Source organism: Gracilinanus agilis, chromosome 2 (genome assembly GCF_016433145.1).
Source record: "Gracilinanus agilis isolate LMUSP501 chromosome 2, AgileGrace, whole genome shotgun sequence".
NCBI classification, from domain to species: domain Eukaryota; kingdom Metazoa; phylum Chordata; class Mammalia; order Didelphimorphia; family Didelphidae; genus Gracilinanus; species Gracilinanus agilis.
Window position 1 is genome coordinate 689,606,893 of NC_058131.1, and position 23,918 is coordinate 689,630,810.

General features: G+C 43.0%; 1 protein-coding gene across 1 annotated transcript in view; it reads right to left on the reverse strand.

Annotated features, from left to right (window-relative positions):
* Window positions 1-670: 670 nt before the first annotated feature.
* Window positions 671-23,918, reverse strand: part of CIB2 (calcium and integrin binding family member 2) — a 23,516-nt gene continuing 268 nt past the window's right edge. Inside the window, exons 2-5 of the mRNA XM_044662891.1 lie at window positions 9,563-9,674; window positions 7,588-7,735; window positions 2,974-3,169; window positions 671-1,547 (exon numbers count right to left, since the gene is read on the reverse strand). Coding sequence (XP_044518826.1) covers window positions 1,526-1,547; window positions 2,974-3,169; window positions 7,588-7,735; window positions 9,563-9,631 — 435 coding nt within the window. The 5' untranslated portion in view covers window positions 9,632-9,674 and the 3' untranslated portion in view covers window positions 671-1,525. The remainder of the gene's footprint in view (window positions 1,548-2,973; window positions 3,170-7,587; window positions 7,736-9,562; window positions 9,675-23,918) is intronic.

A 23,918-nucleotide genomic window follows, 5' to 3' on the forward strand; every position in this document is an offset into this window, starting at 1 on the left:
CTATTGTGCTCAAAGGAATAATGAACTGGAGGAATTCCATGTGAACTGGAAAGACCTCCAGGAATTGATGCAGAGTGAAGGGAGCAGAACCAGGAGAACATTATATATAGAACAGATACACTGTGGCCCAATCGAATGTAATGAATTTCTCTACTAGCAACAATGCGATGATCCACAACATTTCTGAGGGACTTATGAGAAAGAACACTATTCAAATCCAGAGAAAGAACTGTGGGAGTAGAAACACAGAAGAAAAACAACTGCTTGATCACATGGGTCGATGGAGATAGGATTGGGGATGTAGACTCTAAGTGATCACCCTAATGCAAATAATAATAGGGAAATAGGTCTTGATTGATGACATATGTAAAACCCAGTGGAATTACTCGTTGGCTGCAGGGGGAGGGTTGTGGGTGGTAGAGGGGAGGGAAAGAACATCAATCATGTAACCATGGAAAAATATTTTAAATCAATTAATTAAGTAAAAAAATTTCAAAAATAAAATAAAATCCCCCTAAATGCTAGTGCTTTCTCCCCAGAACTCTTGCTTTATCTTTTTCTTTGTATTCCCACCCAGTACCTAGTATGGTGTAGAAGCGTTCTAGGTACTTTGTTGGTTGTCTGAAAGAATGAATAATGGCGCCAAGGTCCACATATCATTTAGTCATGGTCAAATCAATAAGAATATTTAATGGGGAAAAGAATGATGAAATAAGAGAGACAGAGCCCTTCCATTGACTGCCAGAGGCAAGTGGCAGTGGGTCCCGGGCCAGGCCCGGAGAGGGGGATGACAGTGTCTGGTCAAGGGAGAAAGGCAGAGTTGAATAGGGACATTTGATGAGAAAGATTGCATAGCTGATTTGAAACTTCATCTCTCTTTTTTTTTTCTTTTGTGTTCACTCTCATGTTTCTTAGAAATCATTCCAGTCTTAGTAGAGTGAAGCTCTTTTATGATTTTTAAAAGATGTTTCCCCCCTGCCTTCTTCTTGGTTCTTTAAGGAGGTTTGGGAAAGAAAAGATATCAATATGGATGAAGCCTCATTTCCCAAGGCAGGACAGATTTAGACCCAGCTTGGCCTTCATTGTGGAGTCAACAGATTGGCAAACCTTAGGGCAGGAATCAAGATGTGGTTCTCTGCCTGTGACCCTTCCAGACAGACAGACAGATAAATTCAAAGCCATGAAGATTGGCAAGAGATAATTCCCAGTCCCAACATTCCAGCTGGTTAAGAGTATCTTTGGTATGGAGGAGAAAACTATGAGATCTTGGGAGTATATGGGAGACTGATGGGAGTCTCCTAGTAGGTCAATTGTTTCTGTTTGGTTAGTGGTTTTGGTTTGGTGGGCTTGTTTTTTGCTAACAGGGCCATAATAAATTTTCACAGGTATAAAATCACAGGAAGCCACATCTTCTGCTGACGATAACTCGACACAAATCTGGAGAAACTTTTCCCTCTCCAAAAGAGGGGTCCTGGAGGCCTTTCAGAGGTGCCTGGGCTGAGCTGATGTCCTTGAGTGGTCTGCTTCAAATCCGAATGTGAAAAGTGCTGTGGGGAAACAGAGGTATTAGAGGGAAAGAATTAGGGGGCAGGAAGTGGGGGAGCCAAAGCAGGACACGATGACCCTTTAGGGCAGTGGTTCCCAAATTTTTTGGCCTACCGCCCCCTTTCCAGAAAAAATATTACTTAGTGTCCCTGGATATTAAATTTTTAAAAATTTTAATAGCAATTAATAGGAAAGATAAATGCACCTGTAGCCATCACCGCTCTCCTGGATCGCTGCAGCACCCACCAGGGGGTGGTGGCACCCACTTTGGGAATCACTGCTTTAGGGGAAGAGGTTGTAACCAGAGGTTAAGAAAACCTTTGCTTCATTGTAGAATCAAAGAATCATAACCAGAGCTATGGGGGTTCTTAGCCATCTTCTAGACTTGACTCCCACATTTTACAGAGGTCACACTGTACATCAGTGGTGGGGTTGCTGAAGTAAAATAGGAAGACTTGGGAGTCTGAAGGCCTGGGTTTGAAGTCCAACTCAATGCCAGTTCAAGGAGTTATTTCAGCTGCTGTTTAAAAGCAACTTCTGTGAGCCTCTGTGAAATGGCCTGTCACAGGCACACTGACCCTCGAGGGACTGCTGAGGAGATCCTATGGGCCGATTCATGACAAGATCTTAACAAAGTATTAAATAGATGTGATGATTAGAATGAGGAATCGAATACAGATCTCCTCAGAGGCCAGACCAGAGCTATTAGAGAAAGATATCGCAATGTCTATCAGAAGGGAAACCACCGGCTCTAGCCTTTTAAACACCAAGAGATAAAGGAAACTGGGATGGGCAGGCTTCTTCTTACACACCTGTTGCCCACTTGCAGCTCATCCTGCTTGAGCTCCATGGCTAAGCTAATGAAGACTCAGGAATGGATGGATGGAATTAATGTTTATTAGCCCCCTACTATGTGCCAGGCACTATACTAAGCGCTTTACAAATATTATCTAATTTGATCTCTGGATTAAATCCTTAGTTAATATCCTGTATCAACCCAAGTGGATTGATCCAGTCCTAAGTCATGGGTCCTTTGGGCAAGAAGAATATGAAAGTAAGGTTCTTAGTACTGTGTGCAGGAAGTTCCTGAGATTCCAGGGAATCTCCTTCTTGCTAGCTTTTAACCTCTTATGGAACTGTATCTACCTGGGGGGTACTGGAATATGTTTTTAGCAAAAAATTATTTATTTGAGCACTCAAATGTTCAATATACTGTTCAGTATACTGGACACTGGACTTCAGGTCAACTTTCCAAAGAGGAGAGGTAGTCCAGCTCTAAGGTTAGGCCTATTTGGACAGGCAACATTTTGAATAAAAATTCGACTTGAGGAGAAAAGTCTGAGTCTCCAGAAGTCAAAAGGCAGTGGGCTGGAAAGAGCATTGGCCTTGGAGTCTAGTTTGATTCAAATCCGAAGGGCTGTTCCATACCTCACAAAGTCAGGGGATTTAGCAATCATGTCCTCAAAGTCTGCATAGCTGAGTTTTCCATCTCCATCCAGATCAGCCTCTTCAATGACCTTATCACACACGAGAACCACCTCCTCTTCCTCTAGTTCGGACTTGGTCAGCCGAGCCAGGATCAGTTCCAGGTCTGACTTGCAGATAAAGTTGTCATTGTTGAAGTCTACTCAGGGAAGGACAGAGGGAACCAATCTCATCACCATCACCACCATCATCATCATCATCATCATCATCATCCTCGTTAACCTGGAAGTCTTTGAGGAGTTTCATTGTGATTCTGAAAATTCTGACCCTTGGATTCCTGATGCATCATCACCTTTACCCTAGCCTTAGTTCAATCTCTAAGGACTCTGACATATAATTTACTAGGTCTAAAAGAAAGACTAAAAACAGGTCCTATGTCCCCTGGAATGATTAAAAGAATACTGGCCTGTATTTCAAAAGTCCTAAATATATTCTGCTTCTGACTCACTTGCTAAATGGAACCATGGAAAAGTAGGTTGTCCTCTCCAGCCCTCTGTTTCTTTTTCTGTAATAATGTGGGAAAGAGGTAGTGGGAAGAAGGAAGATGGCCCCTTCCAGCTATAAGGGTCTATGAATCTACAAGTCCACCTAACTGGGCTTCACATAGCAGAAAGCTACATTGAGACCTCTCATCTTGGAAATAATGACTCTTAGAAGACGTCACTGTATTGCCGCCATAGAAAGAGCTCTTGATTTAGAGGTAGGATACTCAGCTTCTAGTCTGGACTCTTTTTTGTTAGTGCAACAACTACGAGCAATTTGCTCAGTCTTTCCAAGTCTTATTTCTAGAATTCTTACACTACCTACCTTTCCCTTTCCCCTCTATATTTCATATTTAAGGTCCTTCATACCTCTGACATTCCATGTTCTACAGTGCCTCCCATCTCCACCATTCTGCTACCTTTCCCACTAATTTCTGTAACATGTAAGTATTTAGGATAGTTAGGATTTATGTCACCCTCTGGTGGGTAAATGGAACAATACATGCAGCTCCCAGACCCTCCAATACAGGCAGGCTGATGGGAACGGGTTGTGTCACTGGACTCCAGGAATATTAATTACATCTTGGTAGAGGCAGAGGACAGACTCATAAAATGAGACTCTAAACCCTTGGTCTTTTGGTATTACCATCTATCACTTTGATGAGAGAGAGAGAGAGAAAGAGAGAGAGAGAGAGAGAGAGAGAGAGAGAGAGAGAGAGAGAGAGAGAGAGAGAGAGAGAGAGAGAGCTGTCAATGATGATGGCAGTGACTTCTCTTATCTCTCTTATCTCTCCTTCTCTCTTATCTCTCTCATGTCTTATCTCTCTCTTATCTCTTCCTCTCTTCTATTTTCTCTCTCCCTCTCTCTTATCTCTATCTCTTTCTCATCTCTCTTAGCTCTCTTTCTCTATCCCTCCCTTATCTCTCTCTCTAATCTAAGTCAGAAGCTGTAGGAATCACAGAATCAAGGAGGTCGTCCCCTTTCCCTAAACTCTTCACAAATGATATATTCCTTTCTCAAAAGCAGCCTAACTTTGTGGAATCAAGTGTTCCTGTACTGACTGATCTAAGAGATCACATTTCACTCCCCCCTTTTAGCAAGGCCTTCCTTTATTGACATTTGTTTAACCTTGGATAAATCATTTCTTGTGGCTAAGGATACCTAAAATGCACTCCTCCTCTATGCCTCCTTTCCTTCCTTTCCTTCAAAGTTCATCTCAAGTAAGTGCCTCCACCCTATCCCACGCCACCTCCATTACCTTGAATTTGCTTCTCAAAGGCAAGAAATTGCTTTTTTAAATGTAAAGATATTTTATTTTACCAATCACATTTAATAACAAATTTCCACATAAGTTTTCCAAAGTTATATGATCCAAATTGTCTCCCTCCCTCCCTTCTTTCCCTCTTCCCAGAGCTGGCAAGCAACTTAATTATTTTACAATTATTATTATATTCTTATTATACAAAACATATTTCCATATTGTTCATTTTTTATAAGAAAATCCTCATATAAAACCCAAACACCAAAATAAAAACCCAAATAAACTAAAGTGAAAAATCATATACTTTGATCTGCATTCCAACATCAACAGTTCTTTCTTTGGAGGTAGAAAGCATTCTTTGAGGCCAAGAATCATTGGGAAGCCATCTTTGTATCCTTAGCACTTAACAAAGTGACAGGCACATCGGATGTATTTATTTAATCAATGCTTGTGGCTTGTATGGCTGATCCCATTTAATTGATTAACTGAAATGCAGTTTCCAATACAAAAGTTTCAGTGATAGGAAGGACTTTAAAAGTCATCCAATCCCACTAGAAGAAATCCCTTCTCTAACATCCCTAACAAGGGATCTTCAGGGTCCAGCTGAGGATGCTCCAAGACTGGTCATCCCACTTTGTGACAGCTCTCACTGTCTGGAAGTGCTCTTGATGTGAAGCTGAAATCTATAACTTCCACCTGTTGTTTGTAGTATCTCTTGCAATAGCCCCATATACCACTATGATAATTCAGCTACCTACTTCAGTGAGAAAACTGAGCCCATCTTACATGGGCTCTCTCTGTTCCCCTCCTCAATTTCTCAGATATCTGAGCATCATCCCCAACTCTCTCTCCTCTTCCCTTATAGTCACAGAAGATATTCTCCTTCTCATCAAGGCTTACCTTCCACCAACACCATTGACTGAATTTCTTCTAGCTTTTTCAAGGACCTCAATTCAGCTGCTACTCTACTACTCTTAGCTAAAATCCCCACTGCTACTAAAATCTGTTTCTCTAAGATCATCAGTGACCTCCAAATGGACAAATTAAATGGTCTCCTTCAGTTATCATCATTACCACAGGGTTAGCTGTGTTAAGTGTTACCACTGTTAGTTATTCTCCTTTCTAGGTTTTCCTCACTTGATGTTACAAACTTCATACTCTCCTGGTTCTCTAGCTGTTCTGATCTCTCTAACTGTTCCTCCTCTAATTCACTGGCTCTGTATCATTTTTTTGCCCTATTAATGTAAGTGTTCCTCAAAATGTTATTATTGTTATTATTAACATTTGGTTAGCCTGGGACAAATAACTGCTCTTCTCTCAACCTGTTTTCTCATCTAAATGAAGAAAAATTAGGATTCATTTTTAATGCCCTTCTCTCCTTTTCTGTCTTGTCCTGTCCTGTCCTATTCTGTCCATCTCTTCTCCTCTGACCCTCTTTCCTCCTTGGCTGTATCATTCTTTCCCTTACCTTCAAATACCATTTCTATATAGAAAATGTCCATGTCTACATTTCTACCCCAGATGGTTCCTGTTCCCATAAATCAATCATGTATTAAGCATTCACTATGTGCCAAGAATTGTGCAAAGTACTATGGATACAAAAAAAGGCAAAAAAAAAAATGGGTCCCTGGCCTTAAGGAGTTTATATTTTAAAGTCCAACTGTTGATAATTAACTTCCCTTCTTTTAAGGCCAACTGAGGCACTACTTCTACCTTACTTCCACAGTTCAAAGCAAGTTCCCTCTTTGATTTTCTCATAGACTTTTTCTTGGGTCTCTAACCCTGCTTTTATCACACAAACCCTTTTATTATGACTAAAGTGGCTCAGTGGACAGAGCACTGGGCCTGAAGTCAGGAAGACCTGAGTTCAAATCTGACCTCAGACATTCACTGACTGTCTGATCTTTGACAAGTCACTTAGCCTCTGTTTGCCTCAGTTTCCCTATCTGTAAAATGGGGATAATAGTAGCACCTATCTTACTAGGTTGTTTTGAGGATCAAATCAAATATTAATTATATAATGCCTAGTACATAGTAAGTACTATATAAATGTTTGCTATTATCATCATTACTACTTGGCTACATAATATTAACTTTCTTTTGGGTTATGCCTGGGCTGCAGTTATTTTTGTATCACTAGGATGGAAACACAGTGCCTTATACACTTTGGGGGAGGGCCGGATCTCTGACTTTATCTCTATGAGAAACTCCTTGTTGGAATTCTCCTTCCACCTAATGTAGGTGGCTGACTTGTCTGTCACTTATCATCTTAGTTGCCTGAGGCATTGAGAGATTAAGAAATGAGTTGCCCAGGATAACAGAGCAGCCAGGACTCAAACTGGGTCTTCCTGACTCCTTCCTAAGGCCAGCCCTCTGTCCATGGTATCAGGCTGTCTCTCACTCAGATTAGGTGCTTAATAACAGCTTCAAAAATTGAATTTTCCATGAGAGGAGGGGAGAGAGAGGCCTCGAAAAGGGAAGTGGACTAGTCAAAGACAAATTTTCCCAATGTTGTTCTGCCCAGAATGGTTCCTTTTCCCTGACCTATATCCTCCTCCTCCTCCTTCTCAGGGGAGGCACTCTCGTGTCTCCAATGGGAATGGCAGCCGTGTTTTCAGTTAGCTGGTGGGATCTGAGGGTGGGGGGAGGGAGCCAGTGGTTCAGTGGCCTATCTGAGCTGAGTATCCATCCTGTCTCCAGAAGGTTCAGTACAGGAAAGTCCAAGGTAATGCCCTAAGAGAGGATGGCACCCTCACCATGCTGTTCTTGAGTTTGTCTTTAATGCCAGCAGTGGCACGCTGGGCACTACTTACCAAAGACCTTAAAGGCATAGCTTGCTTTGAGTTCTCTCGGTGCTGACTCACAGAGTACTGAAAACATGTCTACAAAGTCATTGAAGGTGAGATTGCCCTCGCCATCCTCAGAGAAAGATGACACAATTCTCTCCTTGAAGGGATTCTCCTGTGAAAATCAGAAAGTAAGGGGAGGAAAACACACACATGTAGAAGTTACCATCTCAATCTCTCTCTGTCTCTCTATGTCTGCCTCTCTCTTTCTCTTTCTCTTTCTCTCTCTCTTTTTCTTTTTCTTTCTCTTTCTCTTTCTCTTTCTCTTTCTCTCTGTCTCTGTTTCTCCTTCCCTTCCCTCCTCCCGACTCTGAAAATTGCTTTATTTTCCTTGTCATGTCTGTGTGTACATCTAGCCTTCTAATTCTGTCTCTTGGTCCCTTGTGTATATGTATGTGTATGTACATGCATGTGTACATCTATCTACACATGGATAGAGATAAAGCAGTGTAGTAGAGTGGACAGAGTTGACTTCAGAATCAGAAGGACCTGGGTTCAAATACTTTTGACTGTGTGACCCTGGGAAAGTCACTTAACCTTTAAGTGCCCTGGGAGAGGTTGAGATCTGCCTGGAGAGAAGGAACTCCTGACCAGGAGACTCTTGATGGATGAAATTACAGGTCTGGTTAAAATATATATATATATATATATATATATATATGTATGTATGTATGTATGTATGTATAAACACACCCCCATATAACACATATAAATATACATATGCACACATATCAGCATGTTATGTGTATATACCTGCATGTATACAGGACAGAGATACAGTCTATATAAAGCTCTGATTGTCAGAAAACTCTACTTTCTGTCTGAAAGCTGCCTCCCCAACAGAAAAAGCCTTTGACTGAAAGGAGAAGACCTGGACTTTTCCTCTTGGCTCTGCCGTCAGCTGGCTCTGTGGCCTCAGATAAATGCCACCCTATCTCCTGGCCTCCCCTTCCCCATCTGCTCCAGGCTCAGAAGTGTGGGCCTCCTGCTCCCAGCTCTGGGTTCGATGTCCTCATACTGCCTTTTATTATGCTTCTTGGAGTATCTGACAGAGACATCTACAAATTAATTTTGGCAGGAGAGAGCAGGGCTCTTCCCATTAGGACCACAAGCTCATTGGACCACAGACTTGGGCCTGGCAGGGAACTTAAAGGTCTTAGTCCACATTTCACAGAGGAGGAAAGGGTGTCTCAGAAGAGTTAAGTAACTTGCCTGGGATCCCATGACCCATAAGTAGCAGAGTCATAATTTGAACTCAGGTCCTTTGACTCTACATTCAGCCTTTCCCCCACAATTCCAAGGCACCTTCCACCTCTCTGATGCAATTTTCAATTTACATAAAGAGAATCTCCTAGACAATTCTATTTCTTAGTATAATTATAGCAATATAAGTCTTGTCTCGCCTAATAGATGGCAAAGGAAGAAAGACAAAGAGAGGCAAGAGGAAAGGGAGAGGCTCAATTCAATTCAACAAAACATTTATTAAGCCCCTACTGTGTGCAAAGCACTGTCCAAGGTACCCAAGATACAACAGATACAAAGATAAAAATGAACGAGACCTCACTAAACTTTCAAACTATACATATTTATAACAAATGGAAGAGGATGAATACCCAGACCACCACTGTGGAAGCTTCAGAGGCCCTCAGTTGAGTCTGGAAGGAGGACAAGGATTCTGAGAGACAGAGATGAAGGGAGTGCATTCTAGGCATTACACAGGGTTTATTCAAATGCACAGAAGTGGGGAATAGAGTACTGGGTTCAGGGAATGGCCAGTAGTCCAATTTGGCTAGTGTAGTCTTGATGGGATGCATGAATTCATGCATGACATGAATCAATGAGAACAGCACCATGGATTGCTACAGCCCATCCTGCTAGACTGGCTTGGGAAACCCCAAAGATTTTCTTTATGCTTCTCTCCCAAAGAAGTCCCTAAGAGTACCTTGAACTCAGGCATTTGTATGATGACCGACATGGGCACGGTGACTATGGGGTTCTTTCGGTAGTCCATGGGCACGATGTTGGGTGCTAGTTCGTAGTAGCGAGCGTGCAGCCTGAAAAGCAACCAGAAAAGGGTAGCTTCAAAATATGAGTCTCAAGTCCCATCATACACCCACAGGCTGAGTCTTCAGAGAGATCCCTCAAGCAACAAGGTACCCCAAATCATTGTTTTAAGAGCTGGAAGGGACTTGTGAGGTCGCTACATTCAGTGCCTCATTCTACATGGGAATATAAGAAGCCTCAATTGGGAATTTCCAATAGAGGATCATAGAGCTAGTTCAAGAATGAAGGGCCTTCAAGACCATAGGGTCCAACATCTTAAAGATGAGCAAACTGAGGCCCAAGAGTTACTTGTCCAAGGTCACACAAGTAGTAAGCATCAGAGGTGGGATTTAAGCCTATGTTCTTCTATTCTAAAGCCTATTGTCTTACTTCATAGATAGACAGAAAGAGTTGCCTTATAGAAGAAGTTCTTAACTTGGGGTCCATGTACTTGGATAGAAAAAAATGACATCTTTATTTTCAATAAACTAAGCAATTTAGTATTCCCTTCCATTATGAATGTAGGCAAAATCTGTGACTCTGAAAAGTGGTCTATAGGTTTTTTTTTTTTTATTTTAAACCCTTAACTTCTGTGTATTGACTTTATAGGTGGAAGATTGGTAAGGGTAGGCAATGGGGGTCAAGTGACTTGCCCAGGGTCACACAGCTGGGAAGTGGCTGAGGCCGGATTTGAACCTAGGACCTCCCGTCTCTAGGCCTGGCTCTCAATCCACTGAGCTACCCAGCTGCCCCTGGTCTATAGGTTTTATGAGACTTCTTTGAGGTTCCATGACCCCAGAAAGTTGAAAGAACCCTTGCTTTAGAGATTGTCAGAGTTTAAAAGGACCTCAGATACCATCTAGTCCAGCTCTCATTTTACAAATAAGAAAACCAAGGTCATTGATGTAGGAAGTGTCAGAGGTGGGATTTGAACCCAGACTTTCAGGACTCCAACTCTAGATCTCTGTTCATTATAGTGTCTTTTATCCAACTTTGCCTCCTTTTTCTAATGCTAGCCAAAAGTGCATTTGAAAATGGAGGAATTAGAGTTGGAAGAGACCTTGGAGATCATTTAATCCAGTCCCCTCATTTTTCAAAGAAGGAAGCTGAGACCCAAATAAGTGAAGGGATTTGTCCCTGTTGAGACTACTAGAGAAAACCAGGATATGAGGCTCTGACCTGTTGGCCATTTCTTAGAAAAAAAGGAACCATAATTGTCTGACATATGGTAGGTGCTTGTAGAAGGAATAAACGGTCAACGCTCTGGACCATCTTTGCCCCATAGTCTTGTCCTCTGGACAGGGGATGGGAAATACAAGGAAGGAGAGGGGCAACTTAAATAATTTGGAAGAACAGATGGAGAGAGACTGAGAGAGGGCTCCTTGGGTACCATGAAGATTCAGTTTCATAGGGTAAAAAGAGCCTGTCCTGTGTAGAGAAAAATAATGGAGGCAGAGAAGAGAATAGAGGACTTGGGGTGTTAACTTCAGCATGTTAGGTACAAGGAGTCAGCACTGTGGAGATAAGAAGGAGAAAAGGGAGAAGAGAGAGAGACAGAGATAAAGACAGAGAGAGAGAGAGGGAGAGGAAGGGAGATATGGAAAGAGAGGGAGGGAGAAAAGCAATATATTCAGTTTCTGCTTCAGCACCTCAATCACTGGGAACATGAACTTGAACTTCTGAATAGTGAAGCTTCTGAGTCCAAGGCCCGACTATCTTCCTGGACATGTGCTGAGGCAGCAGGTCCTAGGCAAGCAAGGGCAGACCCAGCCTGTGCTCCATCATCCAGTGAAGCCCAACCATTCATCTGCCAAGGATTGCAAGTGGACAGTTACCAGGTATTGAGGCAAAGCTGCTGAGAGATGACGGACCCATTTCAGCAATGGACTGTGGATCCATTTGCTGGTTTCTACCCGAAGTTCCAATCTTCTCCAAATTCTCCTCATCCTTCAAGGCCCAGATCACTTCCTATTCTCATTCCCCAATTACCCAAACCATTGCTGGGATCTCTTCCTGCCTGAAAGTGCCTACAGCACTAGAGAAACCACAGAGCCCAGCACAAGGAGCCCTGAGGTCAAGGGATCTAGCTCTGACTTCACCACTCCCTTCCAGTGTGACTGTGGGCAGGCCACCGCACCTCTGGGCCACAGTTTCTGCATCTATAAAAGGAGCCTGGACTCGAGGTTCTCCAAGAGCCTTTTCTGCCCTAAACTCTCAAATCCTGTGTCTGTTTATTTAATCCAGAACTCTATAACATGCAAGTCTTCGGTTCATTCATTCATTCGGGTGATCATTGTACACGTTTTTGCTGAACACCAGTAAATGGGCCCATCTCAGGATGCACATTAGAGGTGGCAACCCAAGGATCTCCAGTCCAGCTGGGGAAACGAGATTCCCATACATAAGACAGGACAGTGACAGGGAAAGATATGAAAGAAAGCCACAGGAATATCTGACAGGAGGCCCACTATAGGAATAATAACCTCCTTTTCCATAGCATTTAAGGATTTACAAAGTACTTCCATTCCTACTGAGAACTCTTTAAGAGAGGCAATGCAAGAATCAGCAAAACATTTAGTAGATAAATTGGGCAAAGTGATAGTAGGTGGAAATGGACTCGGCTGCCTTGAAAGATGAGATGGGCGAGTCTTCTTCAGGTACAGGTTGGATTAGGTCATTGATGGGCAAACTACAGCCCAAGGGCCAGATGGGGTCCCCTGAAATGTTCTATCAGCTGCTTGACATTATTCCTAATCTGACAAATACAATGAGTAGGACACAATACAACGAAACTTGGAAAGAGTTGCCTTAGAAACGGACTGACAGACGAGCATTTCCTTTCCTTTGGCCCCCTCTTTAAAAAAGTTTGCCCATCCCTGGACTAGGTGGTTTCTGAGCCTGGTCAGCTCTGAGACTGATTCTATGCTCCCATGATCAAAGAAGAAATGGATTGGAGGAAGAGACATAAATTAGGAGGCTAGTACAATGGTCTGGGTGGGAAGGGATGAGATATTCAACAAGGGTGGCCAAAATGGGAGTTGAGGGGAAAGCTGAGATCCTTGAGAAACGTTGTAGAAGGCAGATTGCATATGCTCCTTGTTCAAGGCACAGGAAACTAAGGACAAGATTGATTTAGTCTGCTGATATTGGCCCCCTATCTGGCAAGAGACTGTGGGGTAGACATTTCAGAAAGTTCACGTGGTCCAGCCCCCAGGAAATGCAGAACTGGGAGTCAGGACACTTGGGTTTTATTTTGGTCTCTGACTAAGCTCACTTTCCTATTCAAGCCTGAATTCAAGGTGTGGGATCTTATATATGATCCAGTGACTTTAACCCTCCTGGGCAAGCCTTACCTTCCATCTTAGAACTGATACTATGTACTGGTTCCAAGGTAGAAGAGTGGTAAGGGCTAGGCAATGGGGGTTAAGTGACTGGCCCAGGATCGCACAGCTAGGAAGTGTCTGAGGCCAGATTTGAACCCAGGACCTCCCATCTCTCTCTATATATATATATATAGATCACCATCCATCAAGCCACCTAGCTGCCCCCAAATCACTTACCTTCTGAGATTCAGTTTCCTCAATAAGGGTGAAAAACACTTATACTTCCTATGCCCCGGGGGTTGCTGTCAGGAAGTTGCTTTCCAGAACTTTAATGTGCTATAGAAATGCCACCCAGACAAAGTACTGCACACATATATGTCATCTCCTCCTATTCCTTGACTTCCTAGCAAGAATTGCCCAAGGAATCAGGCAGCATTGGTGAGGACATACGAAGAGATAATGGGACTCTGAGTCTGACCAAGCAAGGTAAATCCCCTTCACCAGGTCCATCCCACTGAGGGCCCACAAACATTTATCATCATCTTATTCACCAGGTTACTTAGAGAGAGGAGAAGAAGTCTCAGGAAGGGAAGGAGGAAGAGGAGAATGTAGAAGGTGTCCATGTTCACATCCTTTCCGAGACACAATGGAGAGCATTCTAATGCACTGGATCATAAACCCTTAGGGTTGAAGAGTCTATTGTCAAACCCAGAGCATGGCGCTTGGGTCTGGATGCCATGTTTTAGGACCAACATTGATAAGCTCGAAAAGATCAAGAGAAAGAAAGGCCACCAGACTGGTGAAGGACCTTCCGACCACATCACACGAGGATCGATGGAAGGATCTGGGGTTGTTTAGCCTGAAGAAGAAAGGACTCAAAGTGGAGGGGGACAACTGATAGCCAACTTCAGCTATCTTAAAGGGCTTTGACAGAGTGCAGAAATTGTTCTCTTTCACCTGAAAGAGAAGAACTGAGAACCAGTAAAGACAGGAGGGAGGTGGCCAAGATTCCGGTAGGGACTTAATGTCAGAAAATGCTTCCTAGCGATCAGAGCACCCCATGAGTGGAATGGGCTGCTGGGGAAGTCGGTTCCCTCTCCTGGGAGATCTTCAAGCAGAGGTCCTATGACCCTTGTAGTAAGGGATTCCTTTGCTGTCTGGGTTGGACACTGCAGTCCCTTCCAATGCCCAGACTCTGTGCCCTTTGAAACCAACCAGTCCAACCTTCTACCCAATCCAGGAAATGCTTCTACAGCATCCTTGACAGAAACCCATCTAGCCTCTGTTTAAATGCTTGTTGTGAGAATCAGATAACAATTGTAAAAACTGTTTTTATATATAATAGAGAAAAAAATGTAAAGTGCCTAGCACAGTGCCTGGAATATAATAGGTACTTAATAAGTGCTTACTCTCTTCCCTAAAGAAATGTACTTGTAAGGTGTAACCTGGGATGGTACATGCATTTATTTTATTATAATAATGACTTTGTCAGAGGTGTAGGACTAGGGAACAATATGAAGCCAAGAAGATTTGGGTTCAAATCTTACCTCAATTCATAATAGCTGTGTGACCTTGGTCAAGTCATTTCTGCACCTCAATTTTCTCAAATATAAAATGAAGTGGTTAGGCTCCATGGCCTCTAAGACTCCGATAGCTCTCAATCTATGATCCTCTGAGCCTATGGTCTCATTAGCATAGGGAGCTGCCAATGAGGAAACTTCTACACAGAGGTGTGTTGGAGGCAGCTCAATGGAGCCAACTGTTAAATTTTTAATTTAGATTGGAAATTGGCAAGTGTTACAAATCAGGGCTTGACTTATATTTTGTTGATTATCGAAACTTAAGATGGGGGAAATGTTAGTAATGTAGATTAAAATTAAAAGCGCTTTCAGAGAACTGGTTGTTAAATGTTTACCAGTAGAGGGAATCTAGATGGCTCAGTAGATAGAGAACCAGTTCTAGAGATGGGAAGTCCTGGATTCAAATCTGGCCTCAGACACTTCCTAGCTGTGTGTCCCTGGGCAAGTCACTTAACCCTTATTGCCTAGCCCTTACCCAATTTAGCATATTGATTCTAAGAGAGAAGATAAGGGTTTAAAAAAAATTTACCAGTACACCCCTCTCCCCTGCCCCACTCCTCCTTCAAGTCTAAGATAGTTGCAGTCCATTGGTGGTACCTGATACCAATACCAGTGTATTGTGATAACTTTCTCCTCCTTTTTGTCCTTTACTCACAGGCTCCCTAAGTTACTGCCCAGTAGCAGAAGGAGGCATCTATCCCCTTTCCCCACATGTGTTGCCCCAATTCCTCCAAACTGAGAAATGGCTCCAGTTTTTCTTTGTTCCATCCAAGAAATTCCAGCCCACGAACACTTCAGACATTAAGGAAGGTCTTCCTTTTTTCAATAAGGAGGCCCGGGCCTCCGTTTCAAATCTGAGCTTCGATTGTTCTCGGAAATCTCCTTGTAGATCACATTTCTCCTATGCACCTCTCCTGATCTCTCTGGCACGTGTCTTACCTGTGAACAGGTGCTTCTTACCCCCCCTTGGGCTGGGGGCTGCCCAAGGGAAAGGGCTATTTCTTGTCTATCTCTGTCTGTGCCCAGCACAGCGCTCTACACAAAGTACTCGCTTGGTAAATACTTATGGAATGAACAAAGGGCAAATGAATTCAATCAATCAATCAATCAGTATTTAATTGTTTAAAAAAAATAAATGGTTGTGATTTCACTAATCCAACCTAAAACCAGTGAGGCAAGAAAAACGATGGGGTGAGGAGGCTGGCTGGCCCCACTGGAGAGTTTCTGGCAATAGCTCAGTGTCCGTTGAAGAGGCTATTTGTCTCAAATTGGGCCCTCCGACACCAGCTTTACTATATTTGGATTGATTTAGGCTTGGGAAAGTCTGGCATTAAACTCAAATGAGGCAAGGAATCCGCCTCGAAGGGCCTACATCATCGATGGTACACTTTTAGAACTAGGAGGGACTTCAGATACCATCGAGGGGCTTTTAACCTCTTTTGTCACGGATTCCTAAGGTGGCTTGATGGAGCCTATGGACCCCTTTTCAGAATGAGGTTTAAATGCATAAAGTCAAATGCCTAGGAAAACAAAGGAAATGATTATAGTGAAATCATCATCCAAATGTTTTTTTAAAAAATTAATGGATTTGGGGGCAGCTGGGTAGCTCAGTGGATTGAGAGCCAGGTCTAGAGATGGGAGGTCCTAGGTTCAAATCTAGCCTCGGACACTTCCCAGCTGTGTGACCCTGGGCAAGTCACTTGACCACCATTGCCCACCCTTGCCATTCTTCTGCCTTGGAGTCAATACATAGTATGGACTCCAAGACAGAAGGTAAGGGTTTAAAAAAAAAAATTAATGGATTTGAATCCAGATCTGTGGACTTCCAATTCTTGCCACACATTGTTTAAAGTTGTCTTCTGGGTCCAAACTCTTTCTAGTTAAGTGTTGGATGCTAATGATTCCAAACTGACCAAAAATGCCCTCACCAAAGTCCCTGAAAAATAGTCGTCATGCCTTCTGCACAAGACCTCGAGGCACGCGCAATTCATCTGTTATCTCCTGAGGCAGCCCATTTAGTGGATGGACAGTTCTCCATGCTATTTTCTTCTACCAGCTGCAATCTGCCCTTGCAAGAGCTACTTATTACTAGTTCTTCCTTTGGGGCTGAGAAGATGATAACCTTCTACATGACAACCCTTAAAGGGACTGAGATGGCAATCATGCCTTCTCCCTACCCTGACCCTGACCCTGACCCCAGGCTTTTCTTCTCGAGACTCAACATATCCCAGCTTGTACCATCAGTCTTCATTGGGCAAGGCATACATGTGTTCTTAGCATCGTGGTCACTCTCATCTGGACATGCTCTAGTTTATGGTTCCCAGAATGAAGCCCAAGATGGTAGCTGTGGTCAAACCAAGGTGGAGGACAGATGGTCCATTCTCCCAATCTAGTCACTTTTAGCCAAGGGTTGCATTCCAGTGTTTTAACTCATATTTACTCTCCAGGCTATTCACGGATCCAGTTCTTTTTTTCTTCCCAAATTTTATCTAGCCACATTATTCATTCATTTATTTATTTGTCTATTTTTTAATCTATTCATTCATTCATTCACTCATTCATTCGTTTGTTTGTTTGTTTATTATTTAATTTATTATTATCTAGCCATATTTATCTAGCCATATCAGGACAGGATTTGACCAGTCCCAGGGCTAGTAAGTCACAGGGTGGGGACTCAAATCCAGGTTGCCTTTAGCCAGGTTTCTGCCCCACCATCCTGCTTTCTATGCAGCTATTATTAGGAATGGTGGGTAGGAGGAGGGGGACTGGGCCTGAGATTTCACTGGGGTCAAGGCCTTGCCCTCTCCCAGTGCAGGCTGGCACCTTCTCTGAACTGTATAGCCTTCGAGTGTTGCCTAGAGTCCTGGGAGGCTGACTTGTTCTGGGTCACACAGTCAATCTGAGTCAAAGATGGGACTTGAACTCTGGTCTTCCTGGCTCTAAGGAGTGCTCTTAAAACGTGACAAAATCATTATTATTCATATTGTTTCTCTGCCCTGGGAGGATCCCATCCAACTATCTGCCAACTATGGGCTGTCTTGTTACAAAATGATCAGTTTTTGCACAGGGACCTTCATCAAGAACATGCATTGTCTTTTTTTGTTTTTGTTTTTGTTTTTTTTTTAAACCCTTAACTTCTGTGTATTGGCTCCTTGGTGGGAGAGTAGGAAGGGTGGGCAATGGGGGTCAAGTGACTTGCCCAGGGTCACACAGCTGGGAAGTGTCTGGGGCCGGATTTGAACCTAGGACCTCCCGTCTCTAGACCTGACTCTCAAACCACTGAGCTACCCAGCTGCCCCCTAAGAACATGCATTGTCTACAGGTCTGTCTATGTACAAATACATGCCCATTCTCCTGGACTGATAGAAGTGAGACATCTGATCAGTTTTTCAGAAGTTTCTACTAAAACCCCCAACTAGACTGATCCAGACCTGAGAATATTCTTTAAAAAAAAAAAAAAAAAGCAACAACAAAAAACAAAGACCAAGCCTTTACTTTCTGTCTAGAGATCAATACTGTATTGGTTCCAAAGCAGAAGATCAGTAAGGGCTAGGAAATGGGGGTTAAGTGACTAGCCCAAGGTCACACAGCTATGAAGTGTCTGAGATCAGGTTTGAACCCAGGACCTCTCATCTTTAGGCCTGGCTCTCAATCCACTGAGCTATCTAGTTGCTCACCCCCTGAGAACATTCTTAGTGAAATGGACACACCATTACCAAGACCCCAAATCTGCTGTATTCTAGACATCTTCAGCTGATGTCTCTGGTGGATTTCTCAGATCATCTAGCCCAGGACCCTCAACAAAGGTCTCCAGTTCATAGACTGGCCATCCTTCTGCTGCTGTTCAAGTTGGCTACCTTCAAAGACTGATAGCTAAGTGGATCCAGACACTGGCTCATCCCTGTCTCGGGCAACTGCCAAACCTTCTTCCTTGTTTTGATGGAGAAATAAAAGCTGGCTGGACAGATCAAACTTATTACCGGAATGAAAACTTGTCTGCTGGGAAATCTGATAAGCTGAGCACACAGCAGCCCTGGAGAGCTGGTGTGGCCCATTGGCTACTTGTCAGTGGGAAGTGATTTGGTCAGATGCACCCAATCTGGGTGACAGGAGACAGTATTAGGCCTGGAACCCATGGGATGCTTCAGCCAAAATATTTCTAAAACAAAGATCAGACAATATCAACCTCCTCTTGCCCCTCACCATCTTCGATGGCCTGCTATTGCCGCTAGAATGAAACAAATCCTCTGCTGAGCATTTAAGGTTCTCCATAATCTGGTTCCTACCTATTTTATTTCATATTTCCCTTCCAATTAGACTGGTCTCCTAGCTGTGCCCCCAAACGATCTGTCTCCCACCTTCACCCACCATTGGAAAGCATCCCTTCCTCACGTCTCCCTTCAAATCCCAGGTTCCTCCAAAACACAGCTCAGGCACCGCAGCAGTAAGAACAGAAGGCCCCTCTGGAAATTCCAGGTTATTAGCACTCTTGATTTCTGAAAAATCCTTTGTATGCTCTATTTACTTCCTTAGGGACATGCTGTCACTCCCTCCAGTCTGGAGAGAATATAAGCATCTCGTGGGCAGGGACTGTTTCATTCTCTGTATCCTCAGGGTTTGGCAAGATGCTTGGCACAAACTACTCAAGAACTGTTTGTTGAATCAAACAGAATTATTTCCCAGAATTCCCCTAATCTTGAATTCCCATTCCTCCAGGCCCACATGTGGCAGAGAGGATTTTTTCCCTTTTTTTTTTTTTTTGCATCCAGACCTAAGGTTTCATCAGTTTGAGGGGCTTCCTCCACCAGTGCAGGCTGGTGCCTTTTCTGAACCTTCTCAGTGAAACACACACACTGTTAACTAGACCCCAAATCTTCTGTATTCCAGACATCTACAGCTGGTGTCTCTGGAGGGTTTCTCAGAACATCTAGCCCAGGCATCCTCAACAGATGTCTCCGATTCATGGATTGGCCAGATATCCTTTCCCTGCTGTTCAGGTTGGCTGTCTTCAAAGGCTGATAGCTTACAGGTTACCAGGTGCACGGAGAGGTGACGTGACTTGCCCAGGGTCATATAGCCAATGGGAGTTAAATCTGGAGCTTTGTGACTTATCCTGGCCTCTGGACACTACATCATTCTGCTTTCTCCACATTCAACAAGGATTTAAAATCTGGCCTCAGATACTTCCTAGCGGGGCAAATCACTTAACCCTTATTGCCTAGCCCTTACCACTCTTCTGCCTTGGGATGGATGCTTCCTGTTGATTCTAAGGCAGAAGATAAGAATTAAAAAAAAAAAGGATTCATTTTTCAACGTTGAAATACAGTAACTTCTCCACTGACAAAGTGCCATCCCCTCAGCAGCTACAGAAACAACATATATTAAGCACCTCCTCTGTCTTTGTATCTCCAAAGACAACAATGTAAACATCTCTGACCTTGAGGGATAAGGACTGAGTCAAGGGGTGCAGAATCTCCTGGTTAATAACCGCTTCTAAGTCCCAGTCAGGGCTCCCCTACATCCTACTTATATGCAATTACATAGTATCATCAAATAATGAAAATAATAATTGCTAACATTTATTTGGTGTGTACTGTGTGTGAGGAACTGTGCTTTACAATGATCTCATTTGAGCCACCCAACAATCCTGGGATGTAGTTGCTATTATTATACCCATTTTACAGATGAGGAAACAAAGGCAAAAAGTTAATCGACTTGCCCAGTCACATAACTAATAAGTTGTCTGGATGGATTTGAACTCAGGTCTTCCTGATTCTATCCAGTGCCAGAAAAAAAAATGTTCTGAGTCATGAATCTTGTTTAATTATGTTAGGTGGTCTTAAGGACAACTGGGGAAGCTTATGGCCTCCCCTGATCACATATATCTCTAACTCATTTCACAAACACAAGCCAACCCATCATAACAGTCTGACCCCTTAGTATGAGCCGTTGGAATATAATTAAGGACTTTGCTCAGCTGCCTTCAGGGAAAAGCTTCAGAAGGGCAAGTTTCGACAGTCAAGAATTTCAAAGAAACTTTAGGAGACATGAATGATCGGAGCTCCACAACAGCTACTGTGAGGCTTGTTCACAAGACAGTTCTAGAAGTCCACTGAAAGGGATGCTCTCAGGGCAAGGGGAGAGAAGAGATACAGGGGGAAATGCAGGCGATGCCAAAAAAAAATCAATAAAATCACTTTAAAAGGAAATAAAAAGAATAGAAACTCACATTAACTGCAATGATCAATTTCAGTCATGGAAAAAAGATGGAGAAACACACTTTCCTTCTCTTGGTAGAGATGTGGCATACTTTGATGGTGAAATGTTGCACACACTGTCAGACTACAGGCTTTGCCAACTGATTTTCTTTGTTATATGAGGAAAGACTTACTAAATAACTGCCTTTTAAAAGGAAGAGAGGGCAGCTGGGTAGCTCAGTGGATTGAGAGCCAGGCCTAGAGACAGGAGGTCCTAGGTTCAAATCTGGCCTCAGCCATTTCTCAGCTGTGTGACCCTGGGCAAGTCACTTGACCCCCATTGCCTACCCCTTACCACTCTTCTGCCTTGGAGCCAATACACAGTATTGACTCCAAGAGGGAAGGTAAGGTTTTTTTTTAAATAAATAAATAAAATAAAAGGAAGAGAAATAAAACCCATTCACTCAATCACTTCTCCCAGGGTAGTTTAATGCAAGCACACTAACACTGGAATCAGAAGACCTTAGGTTTGAATCCTGCCTCTGAGTGACCTTGGGTAAGTCACTACTTCCTTGAGGCACCATTTCTCCATCTGTAAAAGAAAGGGATGGGACCAGATGGCCTCCAAGACCCCTTGTAGCTCTACATCTTTCTTTGATTCCATTCTTTTCCTTTGGAAAAAATAATAGGTCATGATGCTGAAGATGCTGGCCTACCATGCCACTCCTCCCCACTAGGGGTCAGGAGCAGAGAAAGAAAGCATGGTGAAATGATAGGAAGTTATTAGAGTTGGAATCTGAAGATCTGGTTTCAAATCTAACTCAGGCACTTTTTGTGTGATTTTGGACAAGTCACCTGAACCGGGGTCTCCTTATTTGTAAAATGAGGGGGATGGGTTAAATAAGAGATATCAAACACTGCAGTGCTCCCAAGGGCACCTGAACCAGGTTAAAATGTAAGTAAGGAAATATTTAACAAAACACATAAAAATACAACAGAACATGGATAGGGCACCAGGCCTGGAGTTAGGAAGACCAGAATTCAAATCTGGCCTCAGATACTTACATCTGTGTGACTCTGGCCGAACCACTTAATTTCTGTTTACCTCAGTTTCCACACCTTTATTATTATTTTTTTAATTAAAAACCCTTACCTTCCGTCTTAGAATCACTACTATGTATTGGCTCTAAGGCAGAAGAGTGGTAAAGGCTAGGCAACAGGGGTTAAGTGATTTACTCAGGGTCACACAGCTATTTCCTCATCTTTAAATGGGGGTAATAATAGCACCTCCTCCCAGGGTTTCTGTGATCCCTGATCTTACTTTCGCTGTTCTGAAGTACCCTTTTCCCAAAAGGAAATAATCTGCAAAGGGAGAAAGAAACTGAGGAATCTTCCAGAAAACCTTACTGGAGAAGACCAGTGATTACCAAGGGACAGAATCCAGAGATAAAGCCATCTTTTTGTGGATCGAAAAGAGGCTCTGACAATGGTAACGCTGTTCAGAGTCAGATCACAGGCAGCACTTGCCACCTCATCAGAGAGAAAGCAAATCCCAGAGATTCTACAGTTGTTTCTGGCTTTTAGTGCTATCCGATACCCCTGCTGGCAAAAAGGAGACCCAGTGGAGCCAAAAATTAGGTGAAATTTCCCGTCATTTTCCAATCCTAACATGCCTCTTGTGATAGATGCCATCTTTATCCTTGCAGTAGGCTTAGAAATCAGCTTCAGTCAAAAAGGGGGATAACCTGGGGTTTATGAATATCCAATACAACTCACTTCTAGCCCCGGAGCAAGATATATTCTGAAGCCCCTGAGAATTCTAGGGGCTCTACTTTCTTCCTATGTGAAAAAGAGGCAATTTAGAGATTATCTAGATCAATCCCCTCATTTTACAAGTTTGGGAAACTGAGACCAGAGAGAGAAAGTCATGAACCCAAAGTCCCATGGCTAATTAGTGACAGAGCCCCAGCCTGGGAGTTGAGACTTAGCTTTGCCCTATCTACTACCCAAATGACCTTAGAGAAATCCTGTCATTTCTCTGGGGTTCTTTTTCCTCATGTGTCAAAAGGAAAAGAGAATATTTACACTGACATACCTTACCCAAATCTTGTAAATATCTAGATGTTGGGGCAAAACTCTCTGTACTATGGAGCTAGAATTGTGGTTCTTGTTACTATTGTTAGGAGACAGTCCCAGTTAGAGGAACAGGGAGACAGCTTGAGTCCTTCTAGTCCCGTCTCATCCCTAGGTCCAAGAAGGACTATTCTCTCTCTCTCTCTCTCTCTCTCTCTCTCTCTCTCTCTNTTTTAACAAGGTATATAATAGTACCATTATCTGTACTATTCCTAATTGTTCTCTGTTAAAACATTTGGCACAAACCACCATCCATGCAACTTTCAGGAACATTTTTGTTGGAAGTTTGTTGTTTTTTTTTTTTTTATGGAGAAAAAAATATCATTAGTTTGTACCATGGCTAAAGGTTTATTTAAAAGAAATCGGATTTTCTTAAGTAAATTAGGATAGTTTGGCCCAAGAATTGTAGTAGCATCATAGTGGCAAGGGCATTGTACCCCCCCAAACTCAGGCAAATTGTAAGCAGGGAAATTCTTTTGCTCCCTTATGCCCTTGGGACTCCCAACCCCAAACATCTGAAGTTGAGGATTACCCTCCTTTGATTTGTCTGATTTGTCCCATTGATTTGAGATGGACAAAGAGACACACCTCATTCATCTGTCCTCCAAATCATGAGAACCACCCCCATGCCCTTCAGGCAAACTTCCCCCACTCCTAGCTACAGTGCTTACCAGTCTAGAGTCTCTCTTCACTGTTGTAAAGAGCATATAAAGCTTAAATGACTTGCCTAGAGTAACTCAGTCATTATAGGACCAAGGTAGGACAGGAATCCAGCTCTTCTTGGCTTCAGAGCCACTCTCTGTTCACAAGAATATGCTACTTCTCAAAGGCAGCTAAAGGGTAGTTAGTTGCCCAGTGGGAGATAAGGAACTGAAAACAAACTTGCAAATGATGAAAATACATTTTCGTGTTCTCTCTCTCTCTCTCTCTCTCTCTCTCTCTCTCTCTCTCTCTCTCTCTCTCTCTCTCTCTCTCCCTCTTTCCCTCTCTCTCCCTCTCTCTCTCTCCCTCTCTCTCTCTCC